The sequence below is a fragment of the Dunckerocampus dactyliophorus genome, chromosome 16 (genome assembly GCF_027744805.1).
Source record: "Dunckerocampus dactyliophorus isolate RoL2022-P2 chromosome 16, RoL_Ddac_1.1, whole genome shotgun sequence".
Classification (NCBI taxonomy): Eukaryota; Metazoa; Chordata; class Actinopteri; order Syngnathiformes; family Syngnathidae; genus Dunckerocampus; species Dunckerocampus dactyliophorus.
This window is the reverse complement of record NC_072834.1, coordinates 12,959,266-12,985,911: the sequence shown is the minus strand read 5'-3', so window position 1 is coordinate 12,985,911 and position 26,646 is coordinate 12,959,266. Positions and strand designations below refer to the sequence as shown.

Genomic DNA, 26,646 nt, shown 5'->3' with positions numbered 1-26,646 from the left:
CCCCCAAACATACAGTTAAGGTGGAAATTACTCTTCATTTATTACATCTTGGCTACATTTGGGTTCATTGACGCCAATCATAAATAGTGCATCAAAAAAATAATTTGGACCTTTTATTTAGACAGTCACCAAAATGTCAAAATGATTGCTTTGAAAAAGTGGTGGTGGCCTAAGACGTTTGCACAATACTTTTAATATACTTTCCAAGCTCTGTTCACATTTCCTAATACAGTCAACCCTTGGTGCTTTGCGGTTTGGGTTTTTAAAAAAATTAATTAATAAATGATCGCTGTTTTGTGGTTGACTATGGTCTATTATTGGTCACAAAAATATTGAAAGACAAGTCATGTAGTATTCTGGTCAAGTCATGGTCCACTGATGAGACATCACCTTCCATTGCAGTACCTCAACACTGCATAGAGCAGGGGTCACCAACGTGGTGCCCGCGGGCACCAGGTAGCCCCCCACGACCACATGAGGTGCCCGCAAGCCTGCTTTTCATTCAGGTTTTCAGTTAATAATGTGAGAACACTAGAAAGAAAAGTATTCTGAAACATAAAATGTGAGTTGTGGATACCAGCATTTTGTGAATGTTTTGGTAAAACAAGCATATTTGATCTGTTTGGGTTGAAATAAGGTATGAAAATCATTTCTACAAAAATGAGTAGCTCGTGGCCATTTTCATTTTCTAAAAGTAGCTCTCGCAAGAAAAAACGTTGGTGACCCCTGGCATAGAGTCAACTATGGCATGTCCAAAATGACATACCGAAAACAAGTTCTCCTCCCATTCTGTGTGGAAGTGGTAAATGTTTGGCTTCTTACTTTGTCCTTCCCCACTCCATTTGAAACCTTTTCTTAAGTTCAGAATAAATAAATTGGAAGCTAACTAGTGACCTCGGTAGCTTGCTATGCTTAAAGCAGCAGCCGTCTCTCGTGTCCCTGCAGTGATCTGTAGCCTGCATCACCTTTACACAACATTGCCATTAGCAATGTTGTGTAAAGGTGACTATAGGGGTGTTATTTCATGTCTACAGGACTCTAATAATAGTAAAAACCTTATTGAGAGACCTAAACAGGTTAACTATGAAAATATTTCATTTATTAATACTATATACTATAATAATAGTACTTTGCTTGGTCAGCTCTGGAACCAATTAACTGCGATAAACGAGGGACAACTGTTGTCATCGTCTTGGGGTTCCATGTAGATGGCGCTAATTTAGGACCCCTCCATGTGATGGGCATTTCTCTACCAAAGCTCTAGGGGGCAGTGTTTCCAAACAGTCAACTCTGTGAGCACCCATGGCACTCATCTACTTTTTATTAGCTTGCAGTCAAGCTATGCAAGAGGGTTTGAACGCTGGCGCCTCAACACGGTCACATAATTCAGGCTTGAGGATTATCAGTACGGAAAACTCATAAACTTGGTGAGCACCAATGGCACCCATGTAAAATTTATTAGCTTGCAGTCAAACTATGGAAGAGGGTTTGAAGGGGAGGAGTAAGCCGGCGTAACGTACGCTGGCGCCTCAACACGGTAACATAATTCATGCTTGAGGATCATCAGTATAGAAAAGTGATTAATGCAAGTTTAAGTCTGCGACTGGCTGGCGATCAGTCCAGGGTGTACCATGCCTCTCGCCCGAAGTCAGCTGGATAGGCTCCAGCATACCCCCGTGACCCTAATGAGGATAAGCGGCCTAGAAAATGGATGGATGGATGGATGGATGCTAGTTTAAGTCATCAGAATCAAGACTTTACGTAGACTAGAAATCATGATTGACTACATTGTTGTTTTTCAAAGTGATACACACACAAACATTATGAGAGGGTTTAGTCCGGGAAGTGGGGGTCGTTGTTGGGGTTCACTGAGGGCTGGCTGTAGTGGCTCTGAGGATCCCTCGCAGCACTTTGTAGTTGTTGAGGGGCTGGTTCTCCTTGGGGGGGTAACAGGGTCCGAGCTCGGTGGCGTAGGCAAAAGGGAAGCGCAGCACCCAGAAGCTGTCAGGTGGCAACACCAAATCCGCCTGCTCAGGATGGAAAAGCGGGCATGGGGGCGGACCGGGCTGGACCTACAAACAGTTTAGGATCAACATTGATTAATAATAAAATGTATTGATAACTGTGGAGAGTTCCTTTGCTCACCTGAGGATTGAGGGTAACTTCGAGCGGCGCGTCGGGCACCACAATAAAAAGGCGGATCAGCTGAGCAAAGTGGGGCTTCAGGCCGCGGCCCTGGGAGGGTGACGGGATGTACAGCGGCATGTCGGTGTTCAACACCCTGCTCGCAGGGTCTTTGGCGCCGCCTGGGCCCAGCACCTTCACGATTTTATCAGGACTGGAGCTGATGAAGCGTCTTCCCCTGCCGTCTTCGTACTCGAACCCCACGAAGGCCCGCGCCGTATCGTCCCTCCTGCGACCCCTCCCGAGACCCCCGGCGCTCCCTCGTTTGCTCACAAGGGTCTTATTGGGGGCCGGCCATGAGGCGGCACCCCCGTCCAAAGCCTCCAGTCCGACTTCCTCCTCCGAGCGAGAGCGTATCACCAAGTCCCACGGTAGGAGGAAGGAAGAGCCGGGGAGGAAACCTGGTTGTTCCAAACCTGTGTGGCAGTTGTACGACTTGGCTGGGCCTAGTTTGACCAGGGACCAGCTGGAGAACTTGGGCAGCAGGCCCTTAGGGCAGCCCGAGTGCATCATACCAGGGAGGTACTCCACAGTGGAGGGCTGGCGGTCCGCAAGGCTCGGACGCTTCTGCTGGACTTGGCTTTCAGCTGTGTCCCCGTCGCCGTAAGGCCCCAGGCTGTCAGTCGACTGGCCCAGACTGAGGGCCAGGCTCAGGCTGGTGTCTCCAGGAGTGTGGCTCTGGGCGGTGCTCGACTCCTTCAGTCTGTCTACATCACCTGATGCTGAGGCCTCGCAAGGAGGGCGCTGGCCCCGGTTACTGGCTGGGGCCGGGTCGGGAGTACTTGGCTGGAAGATGGGGAAGTCGATCCTCTCCAGCTTACCGCAGCATTTGTCCTCCAGCAACTATGAAAGAAAGCAGGGGTTAATAGTACAAACACAAATGGACCTTCAAAACCTTGGATCAGAATTCCAGACCTGGTAAAAGTCATAATTTGCTGTTTGAATGTCAAATGGATCTTCACGTGGAGCCTGCTTCCTTCCACAGTTACAAGAGCTTGTACAGCGCCCCCTGCTGTTGTGGTTCAGAATGGGCGGGTTGTGATCCACGTCTGTCTTCTCTCCTGTAAACATCACAGGTAAATACATAAATTAAAAAAAATAACAAACTTAACACCAATATTTGCCCTTGGTCCAAGATGCTCACCTGGCTGCGGCAGAAGGTGGAACTTGTGAACGCAGTGTTGGTCGGAAAGGCTCCGCTCCTCGCACAGTTGGTGTCCATTGCTCCAGAACTTGTAGCAGTCCTCGTGAAGCTGTAAAGCGTAGCGCTGGAATGCCACGCCACGAGCGTGCTGGCTGTACACCCGCAGCGCCTGTGCCAGCTGGTTTTTGTGAACAGTAGTGGTGTAGTTGTGGGGAAGGTTGGACTGGTAGGCGCTGTGGGCCAGAGGCAACGCCTTCTGGCACCGGCTCTCTGAGAACTTTGTGTCTGCGTCGAGGAAAGCGTCCAGCACCTTCAGCTGGCTCTGCACTTTGGTTGCCAACTCGGCAACGTCCTCCTCGGCGCCACTCACAAGGACTTGGTGGAGTCTCAAGGCAACCTGGGCCCACTTGGAGTAGGTTGGCAGCTCAAAGTGTGATGGCTGAGGGTTGCGTCCGACACTGTCGTCAAAACCTTTCTTGGTCAGCACCAGCTCCACGTGCTGCCACAGAAACTCCTTCAAGCTGCAGTCCACCAGCTGACAGCCCGCCGACGCTCCAAACGCATCCACTCCAGAGCTGGCTTGCCGGGCTGAGCGCCGCATCTGCTGGTACCGCCTGGGTCCCAGCACTAGCGTGCCTGAGTCCTGCTCACACCGGATGCAGTTGGAGCGCAGCTGGCCCAGCAGGGAGCCCACGGGATCCTCATCGGACGTCGGCACCACGTAAACGAACGCCTGGTTGGCCGGCACGGTGAACAGGCAGTTGCTGCTCTGGTTGGTCAGGACTCGGCTTTTGCGGAAGATGCGGTAGATTTGATCTTCCAGGGCATGCTGCAGGCGCCTCCTTGGGGAGTGCTTCTTGGGCTTGTCAGGGTGAGAGCCCAACTCAGAACCGTTTGACACCTTAAAAAAAATGAACAACAAAACTCATTGATAGCTCTGGTTTAAGATGACCTTTTCTGGGGTCCTGTTAATGTGTTTAATATAATCTGTGTTCAGTTAACACAATTTTTACATAAAGTATAACGTGTTACGATAGTATGAATAAATACTTGACCTTGAGAGTTCCGTTCATCTGGAAGACGAAGAGCAGTCTTGGAGGGCACGGTCGACAGTTCACCTTCCACTCTTTGGACACCGAACAGTCCTTGATGGCCACTCGGATAAGAGGCAACACTTTCTGCCGCAGGGCGTCCAAAGCTCGGAAGAGCCGGTCGTAGGTGACATCGAACGTGTGGTTCGGGTGGACGAGCAGGAGGACGTGGCACACCGAGAACATGTAGAGCAGGTGGAGGCAGTGCTGCCTGTCCAGGCCCTTCCAGAAGTCGTGGGAGTCGGCGTGGCCAGCCCCCGCACTCAGGGACTGGCAAGCCCGCAGCAGCTGGCGGCTGTCGCACACTGAAGACAGTAGCAGGTACAACACCCGGTTGTCTTGGTTGTGGAAAGCCTGAATGCTACTGTCCGCCGTGTCGCAGCCATCATCCGGTCCGCCGAACACCGAGAAGATGTGCTTGTCCGCCAGGTTGTTAACGAGAGACTCCTTAAGAGCGCCGACCTGCATGTTGCTTTTCCCGAAGATCCCCACCACACACAACCCGTCGTCCCGGTGCTCGGCGTCCTCCAACAGTCGCAGAAGCGACTCCATGCTCACAGTCGTCATAGCCATGTTGGCTTCCTTCATTTTGGACACAAAATGAGTGGGGAATCAAAATAGCGACGCACCAGCTGTACTTCCGGGTTTTCGAAGTAAAATGTTCGACTGGATACAACAGACGGTTCCGCCCCATGTACTTCTTTACGATTTTTTTTAGAACAAACGCTTTAAGCTATTAATGTTTAAAACATTCAACCTTAAGTTCATTCATTGTAATATTTTGATGTGTTCATAGATTTCTTTTAAAGAGTTGCAGCAGTGCGTGCGCGTTCACGTCCCCGACGTCAACGTCACCAGTGACGTATACGCCTCCCGAATAGACGAAATCCCTGATAACGCGGCACTTGCTTTCACTCCGCGGTGAATGGGAAGCAGTCGAATTCGAGACGGTTTATTTCGGTAGTGCCTCCCCTTGTCTCTTCGGTCTGCCGCTTCGAGACACGCCGGTAGTTGACGGTCACGCTTCCCCACCCCCTTCCACCGGGCAGACTCGGGTACTACTAGCTAGCTAGGTCGGTAGCTCCCTCCCAAAGTCCACCGTCGAGTTCGGTCAGCTTGCACCGAGTCTTCCCGCACACAGCCAGCCACCAGCGCCGAGTTCGCTTACTGACGGCGGAGCTGTGAGTGACCGTGAGTGTGTTGTGTCCAGGAATGAGCAAGGATGGCCAGCTCTGCAGCAGAGGAGAAAAACTTCCGACGGTTCCTGGAGCTCTTTCTCCGGGAGATGAGCCCGCCTCTGCAGGAGAGCGCCCCGCTGCCCGCGCGCCCCTTGACGGACCTGGTGTGTGAGGACGAGGTGGAGGGGGAATGTCTCGACTTGTGTCTGCAGCACCTCTACAAATAGTTAAGTAACGACTTCTCTGTTATATAAATCCAATGTAATTCTTGATTTTTGTTGCTGCCTCCGTGTGTAGTCGCGAATGTGAAAGTCGCAACAAGGGGCTGCGACCCCGGCTGGGTCTGGTTGACATACCCGCTAACCTCACACCACGCTGGGTGCGTCCAAACTGTTTTTCATTTTTCATTTTCTATTTGTTTTTTTTTACCGTCTGCACCCGTTTTAGTTGTACAGCTACACTGTAGGTCAACTTAACAAAAAAAGGTGAACCCCTGATTTTGCGTAACAGGCCGACGTCATCATTGCATAGGCGGGGGAGGAAGCCCGCGCCATCGCTCCTGACCATCTTTTTACAGGCTAAAAATAACCCGACCGGTTATGTTGTTTGCCACCATGTAAAATCCCAGACAATGGATCTGAAAAATATAAGCATTAAATCATGGAGGGAGGGTTGTGTGATGCAGATGAACAAACTCGTATACTGTAGGTGTGTATCTGAATGTGTGTGCTTGTGTGTGTGTGACAGAAACTGTAAAAGTGAGATGAGATGCTCTGCCTGCTGGCCTGGTTTAGAATCCAAAATAGGTGCAGAAACTGCTGGGAAAAGAAAAAAAGCATTTAGGGCACCCGATGGCAGGGGGGGGTGCACAACCATGCTTGGGTCGCCCGCAGCTGTGCTTGGGTTGGCACTCCAGTGGTGTTGGACAGCATGTGTTGGTAGCAGGGTGGATGTCAGGTGTCACTAATCACACTTGTTTTGCACATGTGAAACTGAAAATTCTCCAATGTCAGATAAATAAAGTTTATCTTACTGTATGTGAATGCGGTGACACGCGAATCAGTCATGTTTTATCGACGGTGTCCGCATACCTTCACTTGTCAGCATCCTGGTAAAGATGTTTCACTGACTGAGTGTCAGAAATCCTTAAAATTTACTGGAGAATGTTATATGAAAATGTATAAAATGTAATATCCATGCCAGGCCAGTAGTTGTCAATGTGACTTGTAAAGAAACTCTTGTGTCTAGGCATTGATGGAGCGGTATCGTAAACATAGCAACTACTGTTTAGTGATCCACCATTGTTGTTTTGGTTGTGTGTATATAAGCGGCAATGGTGTCATTTTTAAAAATACCTAGACACCTGTTGTCAGGTGCCAAAAAATGCAATTGGCATGCAAACAAATGGCCAAATAGATGTAGTTTTTATCCGTTATATAATTTCAGGGTTTAGGCTACATGTAATTGACCGTGGAGGAAGCATGACAAAATAAAAGCCGCCACACCTTAAAAATTAGTTTGTTTTTTTAAAACTTGAAACCAATGTTAAGTAATTTTATTGTATGAATATATATGATTTCTTATTTTTTTGCAAGTTTGTCACACTTAAATGTCCATCTATCCATCCATCCATTTTCCTCCGCTTATCCGGGTCGCGGGAGCAGCAGTCTCAGCAGGGGAGTCCAGACTTCCCAGTCCCCGGCCACCTCTTCCAGTTCCTCCAGGAGGACACCAAGGCGTTCCCAGGCCAGCTGTGAGACATACGTAATCCCTCCAGCGTGTTCTAGGTCTGCCCCGGGGCCTTCTCCCGGCTGTGCATGCCCGGAACACCTCACTAGGGAGGCGTTTGGGAGGCATCAGGAGTAGATGCCCGAGCCACCTCAACTGGCTCCTCTCAATGTGAAGGAGCTGCGGCTCTACTCTGAGTCCATCCTGGATGACTGAGCGCCTCACCCTTTCTCGTAGGGTGAGTCAAGCCATCCTACGGAGGAAACTCATTTCAGCCGCTCGTATCCACAATCTCGTTCTTTCGGTCACAACCCAAAGCTCATGACCATAGGTGAGGGTGGGAACATAGACTGACTGGTAATTTGAAAGCTTTGCCTTCCGGCTCAGCTCTCTCTTCACCACGACGGTTCGGTAGAGCGACCGCATTACTGCAGATGTTGTGCCGATTTGCCTGTCGACCTCAGGCTCCAACCTTCCCCCACTTGTGAACAAGACCCCGAGATACTTAAACTCCCTCACCGGGGGAAGGACCTCATTCCCAACCCAGAGGGTGCAATCCACCCTTTTCTGACTGAGAACCATGGCCTTGGCTTTGGAGGTGCTGAGTGTCATCCCAGAAGCTTCACACTCTGCTGCAAACTGCACCAGTAAACACTGAAGGTCACAGCCCGATGAGGCCATCAGGACCACATCATCTGCAAATAGAGACGAGATCGTAAGGCCCCCGAACTGGACTCCCTCAACACCTTTGCTGCGCCTACAAATTCTGTCTGAAAATTCTGAACAGAATCTTTGACAAAGGGTACCCTTGGTGGAGGCCAACGTTCACCGGAAGCAGGCTCGACTTCTGCTGGCAATGCGAACCAGGCTCCTGCTCCGGTTGTACAAGGACCGAATGGCATGTTGTCGTGTGCCACCAATCCCGTACTCTCGGAGCACCCCCCACAGGACACCGCAAGGGACACGGTTGAATGCCTTTTCCAAGTCCGCCAAGCACATGTAGGCCGGTTGGGCAAACTCCCAAGTACCCTCCAGTACCCTTGCAAGGGTGTAGAGCTGGTCCAGTGTTCCGCGACCGGGATGAAAACCACATTGCACCTCCTGTAGCCGAGGTTCGACTTTTTACCCTTCTCTCCAGCATCCCAGAATAGACTTTCCCAGGGTGGCTGAGGAGTCTGATCCACCTATAGTTGGTACACACCCTCCGGTCACCCTTCTTGAAAAGGGGGACCACCACCCTGGTCTACCAATCCAGGGGTACTATTCCTGACTTCCACGCATTGTTGAAGAGACGTGTCAGCCAAGACAGTCCCTCAACATCCAGTGCCTTGAGGAATTCAGAGTGAAACTCGTTAACCCCCAGAGCTTTGCCACTGGGGAGCATTTTGACTACCCCAGATACCTCAGCCAAGGTGATGGAACTGTGGTGTTCGTTATGGACAAACTGTGGTTTTCACAGAAGTCCAGTAACATCACGCAAAATTTGGTCTGGACCAAAAATCACTCCATACTCTCTTGCTCTCTGGTATCACCATATCTAACTTATTGTGGGGAGATATGGGCAAATAACTATAAAAGTACGCTTCACCTCTTAGTAGGGATGTCCCGATCCACATTTTTTTTGGCATCCGATTCGATTTTTTTTTTATAGTCTTGCTGATCCGATACCGATCCTTTTTTTTTTTTTTTTTTTTTTTTTTTTTTTTTTTTTTTTTTTTAAATAAGATTTGTGGCCCAGAGTTACACATTTTGTACTAGTCACAATAATACTATTGGAAAAAAAATTGCAGACTCAGCAGTGACATGACATAGCGGCAGCAGTCCACCTTGCCATGCAGCCCAACACCACAGCTTCAAAAAATCCTAGGGGAAACCCTGTGTTTAGATGTTTTGAGTTGTTTATGTGTTGATTATACAAAATAGGACGTATGCTGGTCAGCATTGAGTCAGTCCTGAACTGTGCCATTTTAGCTCAATATTTGATGTTCTGTATGAGTTTATATCTGTGTTAGGTGAATGAAAAGTTAATTATGGTCAGCCAAATGACCACATGCTGTATATAAGCCAGCCTTGTTCCTTATTGTGTTAATGCATGTTGAGCATTCAAAGTACTTGCTAAATGCCTAAACCCTGTTGTTTAGTATCTGTGCGCTCCAACAGAAAATGTACGTATCACGTTGGTAAGGTGTTTTTGTCAGTCCAAACACATAAAAATTATGTGCTGTAGTTTGTTTATTTACAAAACAAAATATAACAAAAACCCTCACAAGCAAGTACTTGGTACAAACGTTAAAAATGAACAAAACCAAAATCTGCCTCAAGGTAGGCGGCCATCGGCCTCTACTGGTGGGCTTTCCTAAAAGAAGGTTTTGCTCCATTAAACTTTTACAATCTGTGGCAAAATCCGTGTTTCCTGCAAAGGCTACCACAAACTGGTTTTAAACACTCTGCTGAAGGCACTAAAAGGGTCTCAGTTTCCTGAGGAAGAAGTGTTTCATCCTGAACGAGTGTGTCACAGTTGTTTGCGAGGCCACTGTTCATTTTGTTATTGTGTTGGAAGCCCAAAGCCCAACTCCACCCTCTTCACTTCCTCCGTTAGCATGACGACAGCCCCCGGATGACAGGGGACTTCCTCTTCCTGTTCTTCCTAGTCATAGTTTGATTTGACTTTTAACTAACATTGCTATTGAACTGAGATAACCCTTTTCATTATGACTTGCTGTTTCAACATGTGTGGTGTATATATGTATTTTTTTTGTCTAGTCTTGTCCCGCTCTTTCTTTCCATAGAAAAGTATTTGTCTTTTCAATCAGCAGCCGCCCACACAAAGCTTGTTTACTGTGGGGGGAATCCTGATGTCAGCGAATCTCCTAAACCAGGTTTGGCTGAAGTTGCATCGGTCGTGTTGGCGTCAGTGCCTAGTCTGGCTTTGTGAAATGGCTTTTCACCAAATTCCTCCAGTTGACTGTCTGAGCTTGATCTGGAAAATATCCCTCTTTCGTTACGCTGTGGCTGCAGTAATGCCTTTTAATGCATATTGACCACCTGGTGTCTTTTACAGTGTTCCTGTGAAGCATTTTAAAAGAGGTAAGTACGGTGAACAAGATCCAGAAGAAATCCAGTCTGGAGTCTGCTTTCCAAATTCAAACAGAATTTCAGTTCATAGCATTCGTAGCAATTTGACGACTTTGACGTGTCAGATCAGTCCCTACAACCACCTCAGCCAACCTCAGTTTTGTTGTCTTTGTAGTAGGGGCGTCACAAGATCTCGTCTCACAAGATCTCGCGGGATTAAAACGTGACAAGATTTCACGTTCAGAAAAAAAAAACATGAGCACTGGGCCTGGGGCGGTAATTAATTAATTAATCAATCACAAAATAAATGAAAATGAACTGGATAATTTTTCCGGCCTTAATATATTGATTGGCGTGTGCATGCGTGTTTGTTTTCCTCGTCTCCTGCCTCCAAACTGTCAGGAAGAGAGTTCTTTGTGTGCATTGGTACAGCACCTTGGTGCGTTTGTTCCACAGAACAATGGCATGAACGAAGTGAGCCCTTTTGTCAGTCATGAAGTCTCTATGTCTCAGTGGCTGGAGGCAGGGCCACTAGCATACACACAGAGAGCAAAAGAGTGTAACATAGTAGAAATTAAATTAGTAGATTGTAAAAATATTGTCATATTTTTTCATTGTACTTTTCTTAAAAGTAATGTTAAAATCTCACCTTGTCTCGTTCTCGCAGACTCAAACTTGTGTTGTCTTGTCTCGTGAAGTCGGTGTCTCGTGGCACCCAGAGTTTGTAGCATTGGCTGGCTGGAACAAAGCAGTGAAACACACATGTCAGTATGTCACATTTAACACATCGTATTTGCATGGCGGACAATGGTTGTCATAGCAACAGTCCTGGCACCCTCACGAGGAGAAGCAGTTACAGGTTAACCTCGTTAGTCTTTCTATGTAAACATCAATGATGTGAGCAGTGGCACAGCGGATGAATTGGATGTTTTGAGCCTGAGCCTGAGTTGCCATTAGCTAACGAGTTAGCGCTAATGAGTCCAATGGAATTCATGAGTATGGCAATTCGGAGCTGCAGCACTTTGGTTGAATAAAACTAAAAATATCAATCAAATACACCATTTTCACACCAACAGCGAATACAGAAAACAGTTCGCTCTCCAAGGTTTGTTTTTCGATGCTGGAGATTCAAGAGGGGTCATCTATGCTGATTGTGCGCTATTACAGTCGTTCCTCGTTTATCGTGGTTAACTGGTTCCAGATCCGACAGTGACAAGTGAATTTCCGCCAAGTAGGATTCAATATTAATAAACACAATATTTTTGTGGCCAGGGCATAGAAAACATGTTTATGACTTTCTAAATATGGTTTTTACCATCGTTAGAGCCCCGTAGACATGAAATAACACCCCATAGTAGGGCTGGGTGATATATCAATATGATTAATACAGGTATATCTATTTCTTCTATGTCAGTCTATATCGTTCACATCGATATAGACTAGATTTGCGCTGTAACTCTTGACACGGAGGTTTCACTCTTCACTCTGCACTGTGTGAGCACCACTGAGCGGGGCTCCTGCCCCGCCTCCCTCTGTGCATGAAGGAGGAGAGAGGAAGGGTGGAGCAGAAGCCCCACTCAGTCATCTATAAACATGAAGGAAGCGACAACGTCTGCGGTGGAGGAACGGGTCAGAAAAGAAAAAGCAGTTTCTTAGTCATGTGGAGGTACTTTGAAAAAGTGCAGAAGCACTACAGTCTTTTTCACCACCTTAAAACTTGGCACAAACTCCAGTACGACTGCGGGCTGAAACAACTTCACAAAGTTCCTGCCACAACACAAGGCTCATTGCTTGCTTCTTTTTCCTGTTATGTTCCTCATGAAAGAAAAAGTGCAAAGTGGTGGGCTACATGTACTAAAGCGGTGTCCTATCAAAATTACTAAAGATATGGTCCCCATTGCAACTATGGGGAAAAAAAAAGGATTTAAAAACCTGCTGAAAGTGAGTCCGTTAATGTGGAAATGATAGGGCCCTATAAACGGGGCACTTTATTTCATATTTGGTTCTTTTGTGCTTTTGGTATTAGCTGAGGATTTCAGCATAGCTAAAGGTTTGTTATAAAGAAGATTGAAGATTATATTTAACTTTTTCTATATTTATTTCAAAAAGAGAAGGGACTATTTTATTTTAGCAGTTATTTTTCTATCAGATTTTTAAAAATTTTAATAAAACAGCTGTGCACGCATATTTGGCTTTGACTTTGTCTAAACTCACTTTGTGGATAAAATATTGGGATATATATCGTATATCGATATTCAACCTAAATATATTGGCATATGAGTTTTGATCCCTATCACCCAGCCCTACCTCATAGTCATCTTTACACTCCTATTATTCTACGTTTACACAGCAACACTAATGCACAGGCTATGGGATCACTGCAGGGTCACAAGAGACGGCCGCCGCTTTAAAATAACTATGGCAAGCTACCTAGTTACTACTACTACTACTACTACTACTAGTTAGTCTCCAGTTTATTTATTCTAAACTTAATAGGTTTGATGGCTGACTTAATGCAGGTAATGTCTCATCAATGTAACATTACTGATGCCTAGTAGTGACCAGAATACTACATATGACTGGTCTTTCAATATTTTTTGACTAATAATAGGCAATAGTCAACCATGTAGTGACCATTTATTAATACTTTTTTGGAAAACCGTGATAGAGCGAGGGTGCAGTGTTCAAACCGCGATGTAGTGAGGGACAACTGTACTGATGTCTAGTGACCAGAATACTACATATGACTTGTCTTAAATCTGGACTAATAATAGGCCATAGTCAACCATGAAACAGTGATAATTTATTAATTTTTGAAAAACTGCAATAGAGCAAGGGAGCGAGGTTCGAACCGCGATGTAGCGAGGGACGACTGTACATATAAAGTCCAAAATTATTCAAACACCGGCCAGTTTATGACATTTTATCAATTTAATTAGTATGTTGTAGCTGGAAATGACACAAGGGAGTCAGCAAATACTGGTAATTTCATAAGTTATGTTTAACATACAAGCAAAGTTAAACGCTGTTTTAAAAGTAAATAAAACCAAAATAAAATAAAACGACTCACCCTTTGAAGATGCATAAAACACACGTAATGGAGAGGGAGAACAGGGAAGGTGTTTGCAGCTTTGAAGCATGTTTACCCAGAAAAACAGTGAAAACTGACACTTTCACTTTCATACTTAAACGTGCAAGATTTTTTCCCTATATAAAAATCTGTGATTGGTATTTAAAGCAACTTCCATACAATTTCTCTGCCGCTTATCCTCATTAGGGTTGCGGGGGTATGGAACCTATCCCAGCTGACTTAGGGCGAGAAGTAAGGTACACTCTGGACTGGTCGCCAGCCAATCGCAGTCAATCAACTTCTATTATTATTTTGCTGCTTAAGTCGCAGTGATTGTTTGTCCTAAACTCCTGATAACTATTGGGCTTCAGTCTCATGCTTGAAAATGTTTTGGCAACGGCCTTCTGCAGTTGCTGAAGTAGACCGATGGCGTGCGGCAGCCAGCATCCTACATGGCCGTCTACTGTTAGCGGCACAGTGAGTGATAATGAGAGTCTGAGGCAGCAGGTCTGGTGATTCATCCAACGTGTCATTAGTTTGTCTCTGGGCTGAACAGCTAATAATAGAGTTTTGCGAGAGGAGAGACCCCCTCTGTGTTTTAATGGATGTTAAGGGGGTGTGGGGTGGTTACTGCTGAAGGACTTGTTAGAATCACTTTAGGGGTGTTCTGGGTGTTCAGGGAGAGTCTTCATAAAATGAGGCCAGTTAGGTTTTAATCCTTTTTTTCCCCTCTCCCGGGAGCTGAGTCCCATCTGAAAAGAGGACGATGCACTCTTGTTGCCCCAAAGCAGTGCATGTTTTTTTGGCTGCTGATGCTGTGTGAATAAAAACTCTGGTTTACATCCAAATGCTTCACACGTTACAACAGCAGCCCAAGAAAATTCTGCAGGAGACAATGCGCTTTATTGTGCATGACTGTTATGCAAGATGTAGTAGTAAGTCAGAGAGAGAAAGTATGAAAACATTCAAGTAGTGGTAAGAAAACTTGGTTGTTTATGGTATTTCTGAGATGATCTGTTGATGAGATTGATCTGCATTCCTGAAGGGATGTCCTGTTGGAATATATTGAACGTCCCAATGTTAAATAAGTCTCAGAGGTTCCACAATAGTGTACTGGGAATGTGTTGCCCAAAATATTGCCATAATGCTGGAATTTAGTGCTTTTAGTAAGCCCCATTGGGAACACGCCATCTTGTGTGTCTGTAGCTTTAATGCTAATGAGCTGTGTTTGGACAGAACATCTTTAAAAAGTCACTTTTGCATTATGTGAATGTGTGGAATTGAAAGTCTCAGTCAAGAAAACTTCCCACAAAGATAAGACCACGCACACTCACTCACGCACAGTTAAAAGATAGTAATTGAGGAGAGAGTGTCTCTTGAACTTCTCCCACAGCTGTTAAGACACAGCAGGGTTGATCCGGCTTCCTCTGGTGTTCCCTCTCACACGCACACACATGTTACAATTAGGCGAGTATGTTGCATTGAAAGAGCCGCAGGACGTGCTAAAGGACACTGTCAAAAAAACTGCAACATCACGAATAAATGGTGTTGCGCTCCATGCTGTGCCGTGGAGTCATGACAACCGTCTTCTTACCACAGTGTTGCACAACAAGTGGCTCCATATTTAACAAAGTATGATAGTCCTTCCTGTTAGTTTTGCATCGAAAGAAAAGCATCACTGATTTTAGAAGGAGCCTTTTTGTGTGGAGCTGTTTTACTGAACGCTCAAGCTTATTAGCATTCAGCAGCTGCCCGTGCACCTGTACCTCCGACTGGGCAAACCTCTGAAGTTGTGTCCTCTGGTTCAAGGACTAGCCTGGTTTGTTTTAAACAGCCACCGGGCTTCATTAATGAGGATTTCCTCAGGCTGGCTGTACGAAGCTGCAGTGTTGCTAATACAAGGGCGTAAATGATCCTCTTTCAAGTTGACGTTAGGGTTTGAAACTGGGGTTTGTGTTTGAAACTGGTGTTTCAAATTAGGGTGAAGGTTTCAAAATAGGCTTAGTGTTTCAAACTAGGGCTAGGGTTTCAAACTAGGATTTTAAGTTAGGTTTAGGATTTAAAATTTGGTTAGGGTTTTAAATACAGCATAGCACTCCTGTCCTACACAGGATCTTTGACCAGTGTAAACATAGTACCTGCGTTTTAATTTATGACTATAGTAGCCATTTGGCGAATTAAAAGTAAAGGTTATGGCAGAAACATACACTGACATTTTCAACAAAATGAGAACAATAGTTAACTTACAGGCCCTGTTCGTTTTACACTAGAAGAAATGTGACCATAGGGAGCAACAGATGTAGGAAGGATGGTGGTGGGACATTGTTTCCTTGTAAGCATCTTAAGCCCATAGCTTTTTATTTACACTGAGCTCCATTAGCATTCAGCTTGTAAGATGAGGCTGTATTCACTGAACGGCCTCTTGAGCACATTCCACAATACGGCGTGGCCGTCCTTTTCCCTGCTTATGTGGAACATTAGAGGTCACGGCGAGACCTGGCAGATGCAAGGATACCACAATGTCATGAGTGATGCGTATTACCATGACAATGATCCGGAATGCAGCTGGATGCTTAGTTGATTTTGTCACTTGACAGACGACAAATCAGACCATCCATTGAGGTCCCACATGTACTGTGTCGCAATGAACTGACCTCCTTTTTCAAGCTGAACTACTTTCACATACTCAGACAAAAGACGTCCAGTGTACCTTTCAAACTCTTAAAACAAGCAGCACAATCTAAAGAGCTAAAAGTGAGAGTACACAACACCCAAAACAACAAGATAACTTTCATAAAGTCCTGGCTTGTTGTTTTTCATGCTGCCATCTGTCTGTCTGTCTGCTTGCTCTCTCACTGTTTAATCAGAGCGATAAGAGGCCAGGAGATTTGATCCACGGAGACGCACCTCCTCCGAGGCTTCTGGGAAATCACTGTGCGCCTTCCTAGAGCAGCTTTTAAAAACAGAAGCCCCCTTTAGTTTTTCTGCACCAACGATGAGGGGTGTACTCATTCTTCGACTATGTCCGTGGTTAAAGTGGGTTAGCCTGTCTTATACCCCGGGGTATTTCTGGGCCGGTTTATAAACGGGACATAAAACAAGCTGACCCACTTTAACCCTGAGTAAAGTCTGAGTAAAGGGGGCATATTTTAGCCTGCTAATACTTTGATGGACTCTTTTCAAAGCATATAAAGTCCATGCTGGAAAAATTGTCAGAACTTTATGACGTCTGTGTGCTTTTGGATGTCAGACCTCCATCCTCTCTTGTTTTTGGGGAGGGTTATTTCAATCTTCCAGGCCACTTCCGGACCGGGCTATCCCGGGCTATCCTTTGAAATTAGTGGCAGGATTAATCCCTTAATTAGAGTGTCTCGCTGGGATTACCACCGAGGGCAGCCTGAGTTCCTGCTCTTCCATCACTGACAATTGATGAGCCCTCTGCATGTGCTTTTCTCCCAACACTTACTGAACAATAATGCCGCATATCACAGGCCCAAAGTCATTGCTGTTATTAGGGATTTGACATTTCCTCTCTCTCTCTCTCTCTCTCTCTCTCTCTCTATATATATATATATATATATATATATATATATATATATATATATATATATTTTTTAAAGGTTCCCTATAATACTAAAGTGACTTTTTAATGACATTCTAGCAGTATTAGAGCCTGTTCATAAGCACGAAACGTGGGAAAAATCTATTATTGCCCTCATTTGTTTGCTCCACTTTTGAGAGAAAAGGGCACAAATGTTACAATAAATCTACAGACATGGACATGTTTGATTATTTTGTTTTTCTTCAGCGAATAGACTGATCCGGCATGTTGTTGTTCAAATGTGAGTGTAATGTTAGCACTGAAGCTCGCAGCTATTAGGGGTGGGGGAAATAATCCATTCTCAGATGCGTTGCGATGCGGACATTGACGATTATAAATCAATTCATAAATGTCAATAATGCATGCTGTAAAAAAACGGAACAAAAATACGTAAAGCGGAAGTGCCACCCGGACAGTTTATGGTGTTGCACCTAAGTGTAAGACGCTACCAGAATGTCTGAACGTAAACTCCGACCCGCACCCGCTGCATTGAAAGCGAGCGTCTGGAAGCACTTTGGCTTTCACATAGTTGAATGTAAAAATGAGCTGGACGAGCCTGGAATATGCAAGCTTTGTCATACAAGCTTAAAATATTTTGGGAACACTACAAATATGAGATACCACATAGCACGTTTCCACCCAAACCAGGAGGAAAAACAGCCAACTGAAGTTGCTGCCAACCAGAGAACCATTGAGCAGGTGATAACTAATTTTGTACCCAACTCTGAAAAGTGTTTCTGCTTGAAACACTTTCATTGCAAAGGGTTCGTGGCCGTATTCGCTTTTTGAGAAGCAGGGCTTTTGTGCTTTGTTGCGCACTTTGGAACCTAGATACATCTCATCACAACGTTATTTCACTGACACTGCAATAGTGAATAATTGTTTTTGGTTATTCATAATATACTGGCATCTGCAAGCATTATTCTTGTATGGTTACTCAGGATATGCTGAAGTTTGTTAATTTTATACATGCTGCTACTGGTGCACTTTACTTTTCCTGCTGGTTCTGTGCAATGGGAAATATGTTGGTCGATGTAACCTTCCAATTATTAAAAGATATTGGAAGTAAATTAATCTGTTTCCTGTTTATTTTAATTGTGGATCATTACAAATATGCTTTGTTTTAGTAGAACACAGCGAGTAACATTATATATAGAAAAAAACTTTGCTTGAAAAAAATTGACAAACTATCAATGACAAAAAAAGATGCATCTAGATGCATCGATAATCGTTTTATCACCGCATGGCAGGCTTCTGAATTGCATCGAATCGTGCGGTGGCAAGAGATTCCCACCCCTAATAGCTGTGCTTGTGTTGCTAACGTTTGTGTCGTCCTTTTCCACACCTTGCTGTGACATTGTTGTATGTGATATATGGCGTCTATTACATTGGACAAGGGCAGTCTTTCAGTGTACATATAAATAGTGCTTCTTGGAGCCACACACACTGTCAGAAAGGCGTGGGCGAAACACAGCTTATTAGCATTAAAGCTACAGACACAAAAAGTGGTGTGTTGCCAGTAGGGCTTACTTGATTAATGTGGGACCTTTTGCATGCCATGCAACACACAGCATTTTTTTACTGCTGCTTTTTAACTGTTGAGTCACCTTGGAGGCATGTAGGATTCTCCTGTCTAGACTTGTGGAAGAGCGTCAGAAACACGCAAACATGTTAAAAAAAAAAAAAAAAAAAAACCCGCTTCAACTCTAATTTAGAGCCTTTCCTTCTTGCTGCTTTATCACAGCTCACCAACGAGCAATGTCAGGATTGCAAATAAAATGTTCTTTTTATGTCAAGCAATTCCAATCATATTTTATTCTTAAAACCCCTAAGTTTATCTTTCTTAAGCTTAACTTAAATTTTGTAGTGAAATCATTCGAATAAAGCCTTGCTCGTCTTTCCAGTGACTCACATTGACATCTCTGAAGGAGGCGCCTTAATTAACTTCAAATCTAGAGAGGCCCCATTTTTGGCAGTGCGGTGACCTTCAAAAAAAGTGTGCAGTGTCCTCCTTTTTCCATCCTGCAGCAGCTGGGACACACGCACATTTAGGCACGAGATGGTCCCGCACTGCACTGCCAAAGAAGACCATAATTCAAATGATGACTCATGGTTTACATCGCTGGCAGGTGAGCTGAATGTAAAGGAGCCCGGCCCGTCCTATACAAGTAGACCAGACTCCACCAGTCTGACCTTGAGGAAACATTTGTGCTCTCTGCATGACAACCTCTCGCAATGCTTCTGCTGTCTGAGGAACTTGTGGTCAAAAGGAAGCAGAAAATTAGAATGTGTGTGTGGGGTGGACTAAAAACACTACACTTAAGTCCATGGCTGGATCGGAGCTATTCTGAGCTGACTGCAACTTCTCTGCTAACTCCAAAGATTACATAAGCCGCCATTTTTCTATGGTTGTAATCACAAAGTATAAATCAAAGTATTCGGAGGAGTTAGTTATTTAGCAGAGGCTTCACGACAGCTGTTGTCAAAGCCCACAATGGCCAGCCATAGACTGAAATACTGCGTGGGGGCAGATGGTCGAGATCAAGCAAGCGTGTACCTCTTGACAACCAGGAGGTGCTTCACTGCATTGTTGAGTGTTCCTGGGTTACGTCACTAAATATCACAAGGTACCATAAATGATAAATGACTCAACTTCACAGTGCTCGCTTTCATAAGTCATCTTTTTTTTTTTTTTTTTCCGACGGATGTTGTGGGGATAAATGTGTGCGTGTGCGTGTGCGTGTGCGTGTGTGTGTGTGTGTGTATATTTCAATTTCATATATATATAATATAATATTGGCTACTGGAGCGCTGCGGGAAAGATGACTGCTCTGAATGATACTAAAAACTAATAACACAAATACTTGACTTTAAATAAATGAATTTTTAAAGCCTTTAAAAAAAAAAAAACAAAACATGTACATCATGGCCAATTATGCAAAATTGACAATTCACAAATAACGAACAAGATAATAAAAACATAAGAGCCTCTCTATAGGAAACCGTGATTAGTTTGATGTAGGTAGCAGTTTTTAAGGATTCCATGCTTTATTTCATGTCACTAAATAGATGGTCACATGGCTACAAGAACGTGTGAAATGCTCTTGTCATTGTGTAAATTATTTTGATGATGGTTATCTATCCAGTTTCTAAAGCCAACATGGCACACACATAAAGGCAAATAACATGACAATGGAATGTCTGGAATTGAATCGAATTGTTAGAAAACCGAGAAAGTCGCTATATTTATAAATGGTATTATTATTCTTATTATTGGAAAATATTACCAGACATGGTTGTGGTAGGTTGGGTTGATATCAACGCTGTTCTTCTTGTGCAGTGTGATAAGTGGCCATTAGTAATGTAATTGCATGAGACGTGATGTCAGTCATGTTATGTGACTTCACGTGTAGCTTAGTACATGTGTGTACAGGAAGTAGTATGCCAGGGTATGTACCATACATTCATATTTGTAGACCGCAGTCCCAGGGAGATTTATTTTGGGTTCCACAAATATGACGTTGAGCAAAAGAACACGAAATGCAAAGTGAGTATGAAAACTGTCATAACCACCCAAAACACATTATGTAAATGGAGCGTTGTTGCCGCTTTTTGGAGTTTTTTTTTTCAGAAGGCTTTATAGGAGGAATAAGTGCGTCCCATTATGTGCATTAATATTTATTTTAAAGTAATGTGTGCCAGTTAATCAATAAATCAACGAAAAGCAGTTAATTTGCATTTCCTTCAATTATTATATTATATTATTTAGGATATATATACTGTAGTGGTCGGGGATTTACAGTATCGTGCATTTATCGTTATCAAAGTAAAACTGCACAATTTATCGTGATATTGATTTGAGGTCATATCGCCCAGCCCTAATATATACAGTATAAAAGTCTCGCTTTTGTTGACAAAAAATACAGTGACAAAAATTACAGAAGACATCTGGGCTGAGTAATACTCATAGGGAGTAATGGAGTACAGTGGATCCTTGGTTAGCCTCATTAATTCGTTCCAGAAGGTCTGACTCGAACTCAAACGGACTCTTACAGAATCAATGTCACCCATGAGAAATTATGTAAATCCAATTCATCCGTTCCAGAGAGCCAAACATGTTAACACAGTTTTATTATAGTTTTACATGTAGAAAACTATTCGAAATGCATATAAATACCTAAAAATGATGAATGAAAGGGATAAATCAACATTTAAGGTTACTTTTACCTTCACTGAAGACTTGGTTCTTGATGTGATTTGTCCCCAAAGACACAATGTGGCGGCGTTATCAACCTCCACCACCTTCCTATTTTGCCACGAGTTGTTTCTTGAATTCAATAGTGTTTCTCACCTCAATACTGTAACCTAAAATTGAGCAAAAGAAAGTTGCAAGTGCCTTGAATTCAAGAAATAACTCATGACAAAACAGGAAGATGGTGTCCGTGTGGTATCTCGCTGCCACATGATGTCTTTGGGAACAGTCAATGAAGGTAAAAGTAACCTTAAATATTGATTTAGCCCTTTCATTCGTCTTTTTTTATTGCATTTGGAATTGTTTTATGCATGTACAACTATAATTGAACTATAAAAGAAGTTAGTATTGGTCCTAAATTAGCGGTGGCCAAAGTCTTGCCTCCTTGAAGGCTTTGCAAAAGATTCCTCCTGTGAGGATCCTTCAATGTTGACAGAACAGAAGAAGAAAGTGGCCGATCTATTGATCACAAGCAATAATAGTTTGAGTTAAAGGTCCTGCCAGAGTTCAGGTCAGAACAGGATGTGTTTCCCTATAGGCTTTACTAGTTCCACGCTAATCCAGCTGGTAGATTACGCAATTCTGCCTCCAGGCTTTTGTTGCAGAGCAGTACTCGGCCTGCTCAAGAACCCCAAAGGAGAAATAAACATGGGAGGTCTCCTTTATCTGAGGAAGCCATTCTGTAGACTAGCTACCACCTAACACACACATGCTTTAATATGAGATGTACGCAGACATCGCAAAAAGTGTACAGTGGTCAGCCCGTCGCTTCCACGCTTCCAAGTGTTACATCAGCACCACTGTGCAAACATCCAGAGGTGCACCTAAAATAGAACTGCTGAGAGAGCAAAACAAAGGGGGAAAAAGTCGCTTTTTTTGAGTGCTCTGCAAATGACGATATTCAGGAAGATTCTACACATGGTTGTAATCATGTCGTAGTCATTCATTCAACAATCAATGTATTGTAACGAACATTCAAAGGCTGTCAGTTACATTACAGTATGGCTGTCTCTTAAATTCTAATGCGTTACACTACTTCTCAGTTGAGATGGGGTGTCCTAAATGTTTCACATGACAGTAAATGGCATTTGTGGCACCCAGTGTGCGTTTTGCCCAAATTGCTTTGAAAGATATGCTAGCATACATGCAGTACAGATATTCTCAACAGTTTATCATCAAAAACAGTTTATATAGTCAAATGGTCAATGACTTATTGACAATTGGGTGCTCAGTCCCGCTTATGCCCCTGCATACATCTTTTGCTTGATGGTGCCCATGTTTTTCTTGTCAGTCCTCCCAATGTATGTACCTGCTGATGAGGCACAAACACCAAGTAACAATTGATGTTTTGTAGAGCGCATTAAGGTGTGTGAGGTGTTTTGACAACTTCTCACCCTTTTTTGTGCAGCGGTGTAGGGTTTGCTTACACAAACAAATACGAACTATTAGTATCCAGACAGAATCAGCTGTGCCTCTGCTGGCCGCAGCCAAATACTGCATTCAGATTGTGCAGCTGTACCTATTGTTTTGGCCTGTGAATGTAGCAGCACCACTGAAGCTCTGCTGCCACTCACCATGAAGACGCCAGAAGGCCCAGCAACAGACTAAAGTGCCACATGGCGTGTGCGTACACAAATGAATTCATCAAAGTCCTCCAAAAGCCTTCTTAAGGGAGTCACTGTTGTAAAAGGCTAACTGGCACTCTGCAAATTATGTAATCTTCCCTCTTGAGAATAGCGTGTTCTCTCAACACCGCTTCTGCCACAAACACAAATTACCAGCGTCCTTTCTTTTTAAATCACATTTCGATTTAGTATTTGCGTAATGAATTCCAAGCAAAGGCTTTTTAAGGCTGTTATAAAAATAAAAAAGTGGAGGTGAGAAGCTTCAGTTGGAAGAAGAAAATGAAGGAGTGTGTTGTTGGAAAGGGGTTGGCAGCAGGACAGCTGACATCATTGACTGTCTGTCAATTGGTTCTGTGTTGCCATGGGAACAACCTTGATGCTCCATTGCAGGGTAAAATCATGCAATGGTTTAAAGAAAAAAAAAAGAAAAAGAAAAAACGTCCGCCGCATGCATGAGTCACCCGCTAACACATTCTGACAGAGCTCCCCGTTTTTTTCTTTTTTTCTCCAGCTCGTTGAAGCCTCCCTCCATGATTGTAAGGCAAACATTAGCGGAGGAGACCCCAATGGAGAGCAAAGCATCATGGGATGAGATATGTTGAACTCTGAGTGAAAGCAGGGCTTGGCTGGGTGAATCTGTCTTAAAGCCTCAAATGCTAATGTAACATGACAGTTTTCATTAAAAACATTAGTTGTCAAACAATTGCAGGAAAACATTGAAGAAAAAACATTGCAAAACTGATTGAAGACTTCCAACTGTGGCTTTCGCAGCAGACGACTCTGCTGGTTACCATGGTAACTCTGCTTAAGCACAATAACAATGAGCTGTTTTTATCCCAATGACGTTATAGTTGGTTATAATGCAGCAAGCTGTCGTTTCGATTTGGCAAACTTTATTTATTTTAGTTTGTTACAACTTCTGCAAAAACAGCTACCGGTAATAGATGAGCATTGTAATCATACCCCATAACTTCTAAAATCAGTTAAATAAATCAATTACCAAAAAAATGTATTATAATAAAATAATTTAATATATATATTTGAATGTATTTGTACAATATATTACAGCAATTATTTGGATCTATTTAAAAAAATATTAAGATTATTATATATATATATGATATTTAAATTTTTAACAACTGTTTTTACATGGTACATCCAAGTACAAAACGTCTTATGTATGTAATAGTCGAGAGAATACATAAATACCATATTGATATGCTTCTTTGCTAGCCTGAGTTAACCCTCTCCACTGTCAGCATTCAAGAGATTCACTCGATTTCTCCAAATGTTCTGTCCTCCTGCTTCCATGCTAGTGCTGTATGACTTGAGTTGAGGGATATGTGGCTTCATGGTATCCATTTGCCTTCTTCGTGCCGCTCGTAGTGTGTTAATGATATGCAAACACACCCATTGCTTCGCTACATCAGCCAGTGTGGTTTAATTCAATATACGCACTACATGTCAGCTCTCATTTATGCCGCGAATGGCATTATTGCCTAAGGCAATTTATTTACAGGAATGAACCCTATTTGAAATATGAACATATGATTTTTTAAAAATTTTGGTGACTACTTGCGAGCAGCAGTGCTGTTGCAGTGAGATTAAGCTCTTCTTCTTTAATCCTCCTACGTGCCACATGACTTCACTGTGATGCATGAGCGTCAGCGAGCTCTCATTGGTGCGCTGCCTTCCTCTCTGATGGGACCCCCGTGGCCAATCAGAGCTCTTCACCTCAGCATCCCCCCCCCCCCCCCCCCCCAACCCTCCTCCGCACACCATAAGGACCACCAGTGGTGGTGTGAGTCAGGACAAGAAAAAGAGAATGGAGGGGGTTTCTATGAGTGGAAAGATGGAGACCTCCCCTCCCCTTCCTTTTTTCTTTTTTAAATCTCCTTTGTGGTTTCTCTCTCAGGGGCTACTCCTCCAAGATTTGCATTCAGTTGTGATTCCTGTAAGATTACTTTGCAGCTTGAACTTGTTCAAAATCAAACCTCTGTCCCATTTAAGGACTGAAAGAAAACATTGTAAGATTGTCATATTCTTTGACATTGTTGTGACACTAATTCGTAGTTAAGGGATAAACCTAACCTCAAACTGGACTCAGCTTGTTTCATCACCCTAACTGGGTATCTACCATATTTTCAGTCCCTTTTTTAAGTAAGGAACCATATTTAGTATTGTAGGGTATGGCTTAATTGATCTCAAACCTGCATACAGGTTACACTGAACTACTTCACATTACAAGTCACAATTCCCCATGTCCCAAAAGGAGTAGGAAAAAGCTGAGCTTATTTAATTCTACCCCCTCTCCGTTTCACATCAATTGCTAATACATGTGCTCACTTCCTGTATTCTGAATTGACTCAAATATGGTTTATTGTAGGTTGCATGCATACTTCTGCTGTTTATAATTTATCATCTAGTAAAGGAAAAAATATTTGCATTCTGTTGCTGCCCAGATGTATATCATTCTCGAATCCAATTATTTATGTAAAAATATTTAGTAACTTCACAGCAGTTCACAAGGGAAAAAAAAAAAAGGAAATACATACTTCCACCAGTCAAAAGGCAAAAAAAGAAAAAAAAAGTTAAAATCAGAGTAGTGGTAAAATGGATAAATAAATGAAATTATGAATACTAACATTTTAATAGTGCTAGTAGATTAAACAATTCAGCCATCTGCTGTATTTGCACTCCAATCCAACAGGAAGAAGCATGTTATTGTAAATATGAATTGTCCACTGTTATTGTGCAAAACATTAAATGCTAGTTTGGCCAAGACGGGTTATGTTAAATTAGATGTAATGTCAAGAATTTTTTGTTATAATGAAGTAGGAAGTGCCATCGGGTTATCAAACGTGCTTTAAAAAAAATAATAGTGTGATAAGCATTTAAATCCAGTATATGGGTTTAAATTTAACTTAGTTTACCCAGTAGCAGCATTAGGAGGTTACCGTGGTTACCTGCAGCTGCTGGTTGTCTTTGTCGGTATGTTTGCATGCACAAATTTGTTAAATAACTGAAATCATTTGGTTTCTCCGTTTTTCACACCTCAGCATGACGTCCCTGTTTGTATGCACATCTCCAATTCGATTGTTGGCCATGCGCTGTGTGCCTCCCAAAGGTTTGGCTTTTCCGGTTGACCTATGACCTTACATATAAACAATGCATCTCTGCCAGCATTGCCAGATTTGCCTATTACTTGGCCTTGTTTAATGTAAAGATGCTTGCAAATTCCCACGTTTCTTGTTGTTTTGGGCTTGTTTGTAAAGTCACCAAAGGAACCAAATTGTCAGCCTCATGCTCGCCATACATTCACAAATAAACTCATTTAAGTTCAGAAGATGCTAACTGTGTCGTCTCTCCCTCTCTAACCCAAAACACAGCAACTGCCCGTGCTCCCTGGCGGCGGCCTTGGCCAGAGCGACATCGGATAGCATCCTGCAGAGTGACCTCACCATCCACCACCTCATCAAGAGTGTAGAAGACGGAGTCGACCCCTTGCCACGTGAGCCACCATCCAACACACAGACACAAATTAGGTCTCACACACGTACACAAGTATGTAACCGCCAGGGCGTTGTCCTACTTCTCCCCCCATGATGATGCTTGCATGTGCTAGAGACATTAGCCAATTCATTAGGGACACCCACATGATGCTCTCCGTTTAGCTTTCTCTATCGCGGTTCACCTTT

General features: G+C 43.6%; 2 protein-coding genes across 2 annotated transcripts in view; one reads left to right on the top strand and one right to left on the bottom strand.

The window, feature by feature from the left end:
- Window positions 1-39: 39 nt before the first annotated feature.
- smg8 (SMG8 nonsense mediated mRNA decay factor) lies at window positions 40-7,330 on the bottom strand. The gene is made up of 5 exons (XM_054755307.1): window positions 4,384-7,330; window positions 3,329-4,229; window positions 3,100-3,245; window positions 2,146-3,027; window positions 40-2,072 (listed from the first exon to the last, which is right to left on the bottom strand). The coding sequence occupies exons 1-5, from the start codon at window positions 5,005-5,007 to the stop codon at window positions 1,866-1,868; spliced, it is 2,760 nt and encodes a 919-aa protein (XP_054611282.1). The 5' UTR covers window positions 5,008-7,330; the 3' UTR covers window positions 40-1,865.
- Window positions 5,281-26,646, top strand: part of ppm1e (protein phosphatase, Mg2+/Mn2+ dependent, 1E) — a 30,124-nt gene continuing 8,758 nt past the window's right edge. Inside the window, exons 1-3 of the mRNA XM_054755309.1 lie at window positions 5,281-5,492; window positions 5,630-5,823; window positions 26,338-26,459. Of these exons, the coding sequence (XP_054611284.1) occupies window positions 5,642-5,823; window positions 26,338-26,459 (304 nt within the window). The 5' untranslated portion in view covers window positions 5,281-5,492; window positions 5,630-5,641. The remainder of the gene's footprint in view (window positions 5,493-5,629; window positions 5,824-26,337; window positions 26,460-26,646) is intronic.

Excerpts from the sequence above, each read along its gene's own strand:
- smg8 (XM_054755307.1), bottom strand. The coding sequence starts at position 5,007 with ATGAAGGAAGCCAACATGGCTATGACGACTGTGAGCATGGAGTCGCTT. Across the intron at positions 3,246-3,328 it reads CCACCTTCTGCCGCAGCCAG|GAGAGAAGACAGACGTGGAT; the intron begins GTGAGCATCTTG and ends TGATGTTTACAG. Across the intron at positions 2,073-2,145 it reads AAGTTACCCTCAATCCTCAG|GTCCAGCCCGGTCCGCCCCC; the intron begins GTGAGCAAAGGA and ends AACTGTTTGTAG.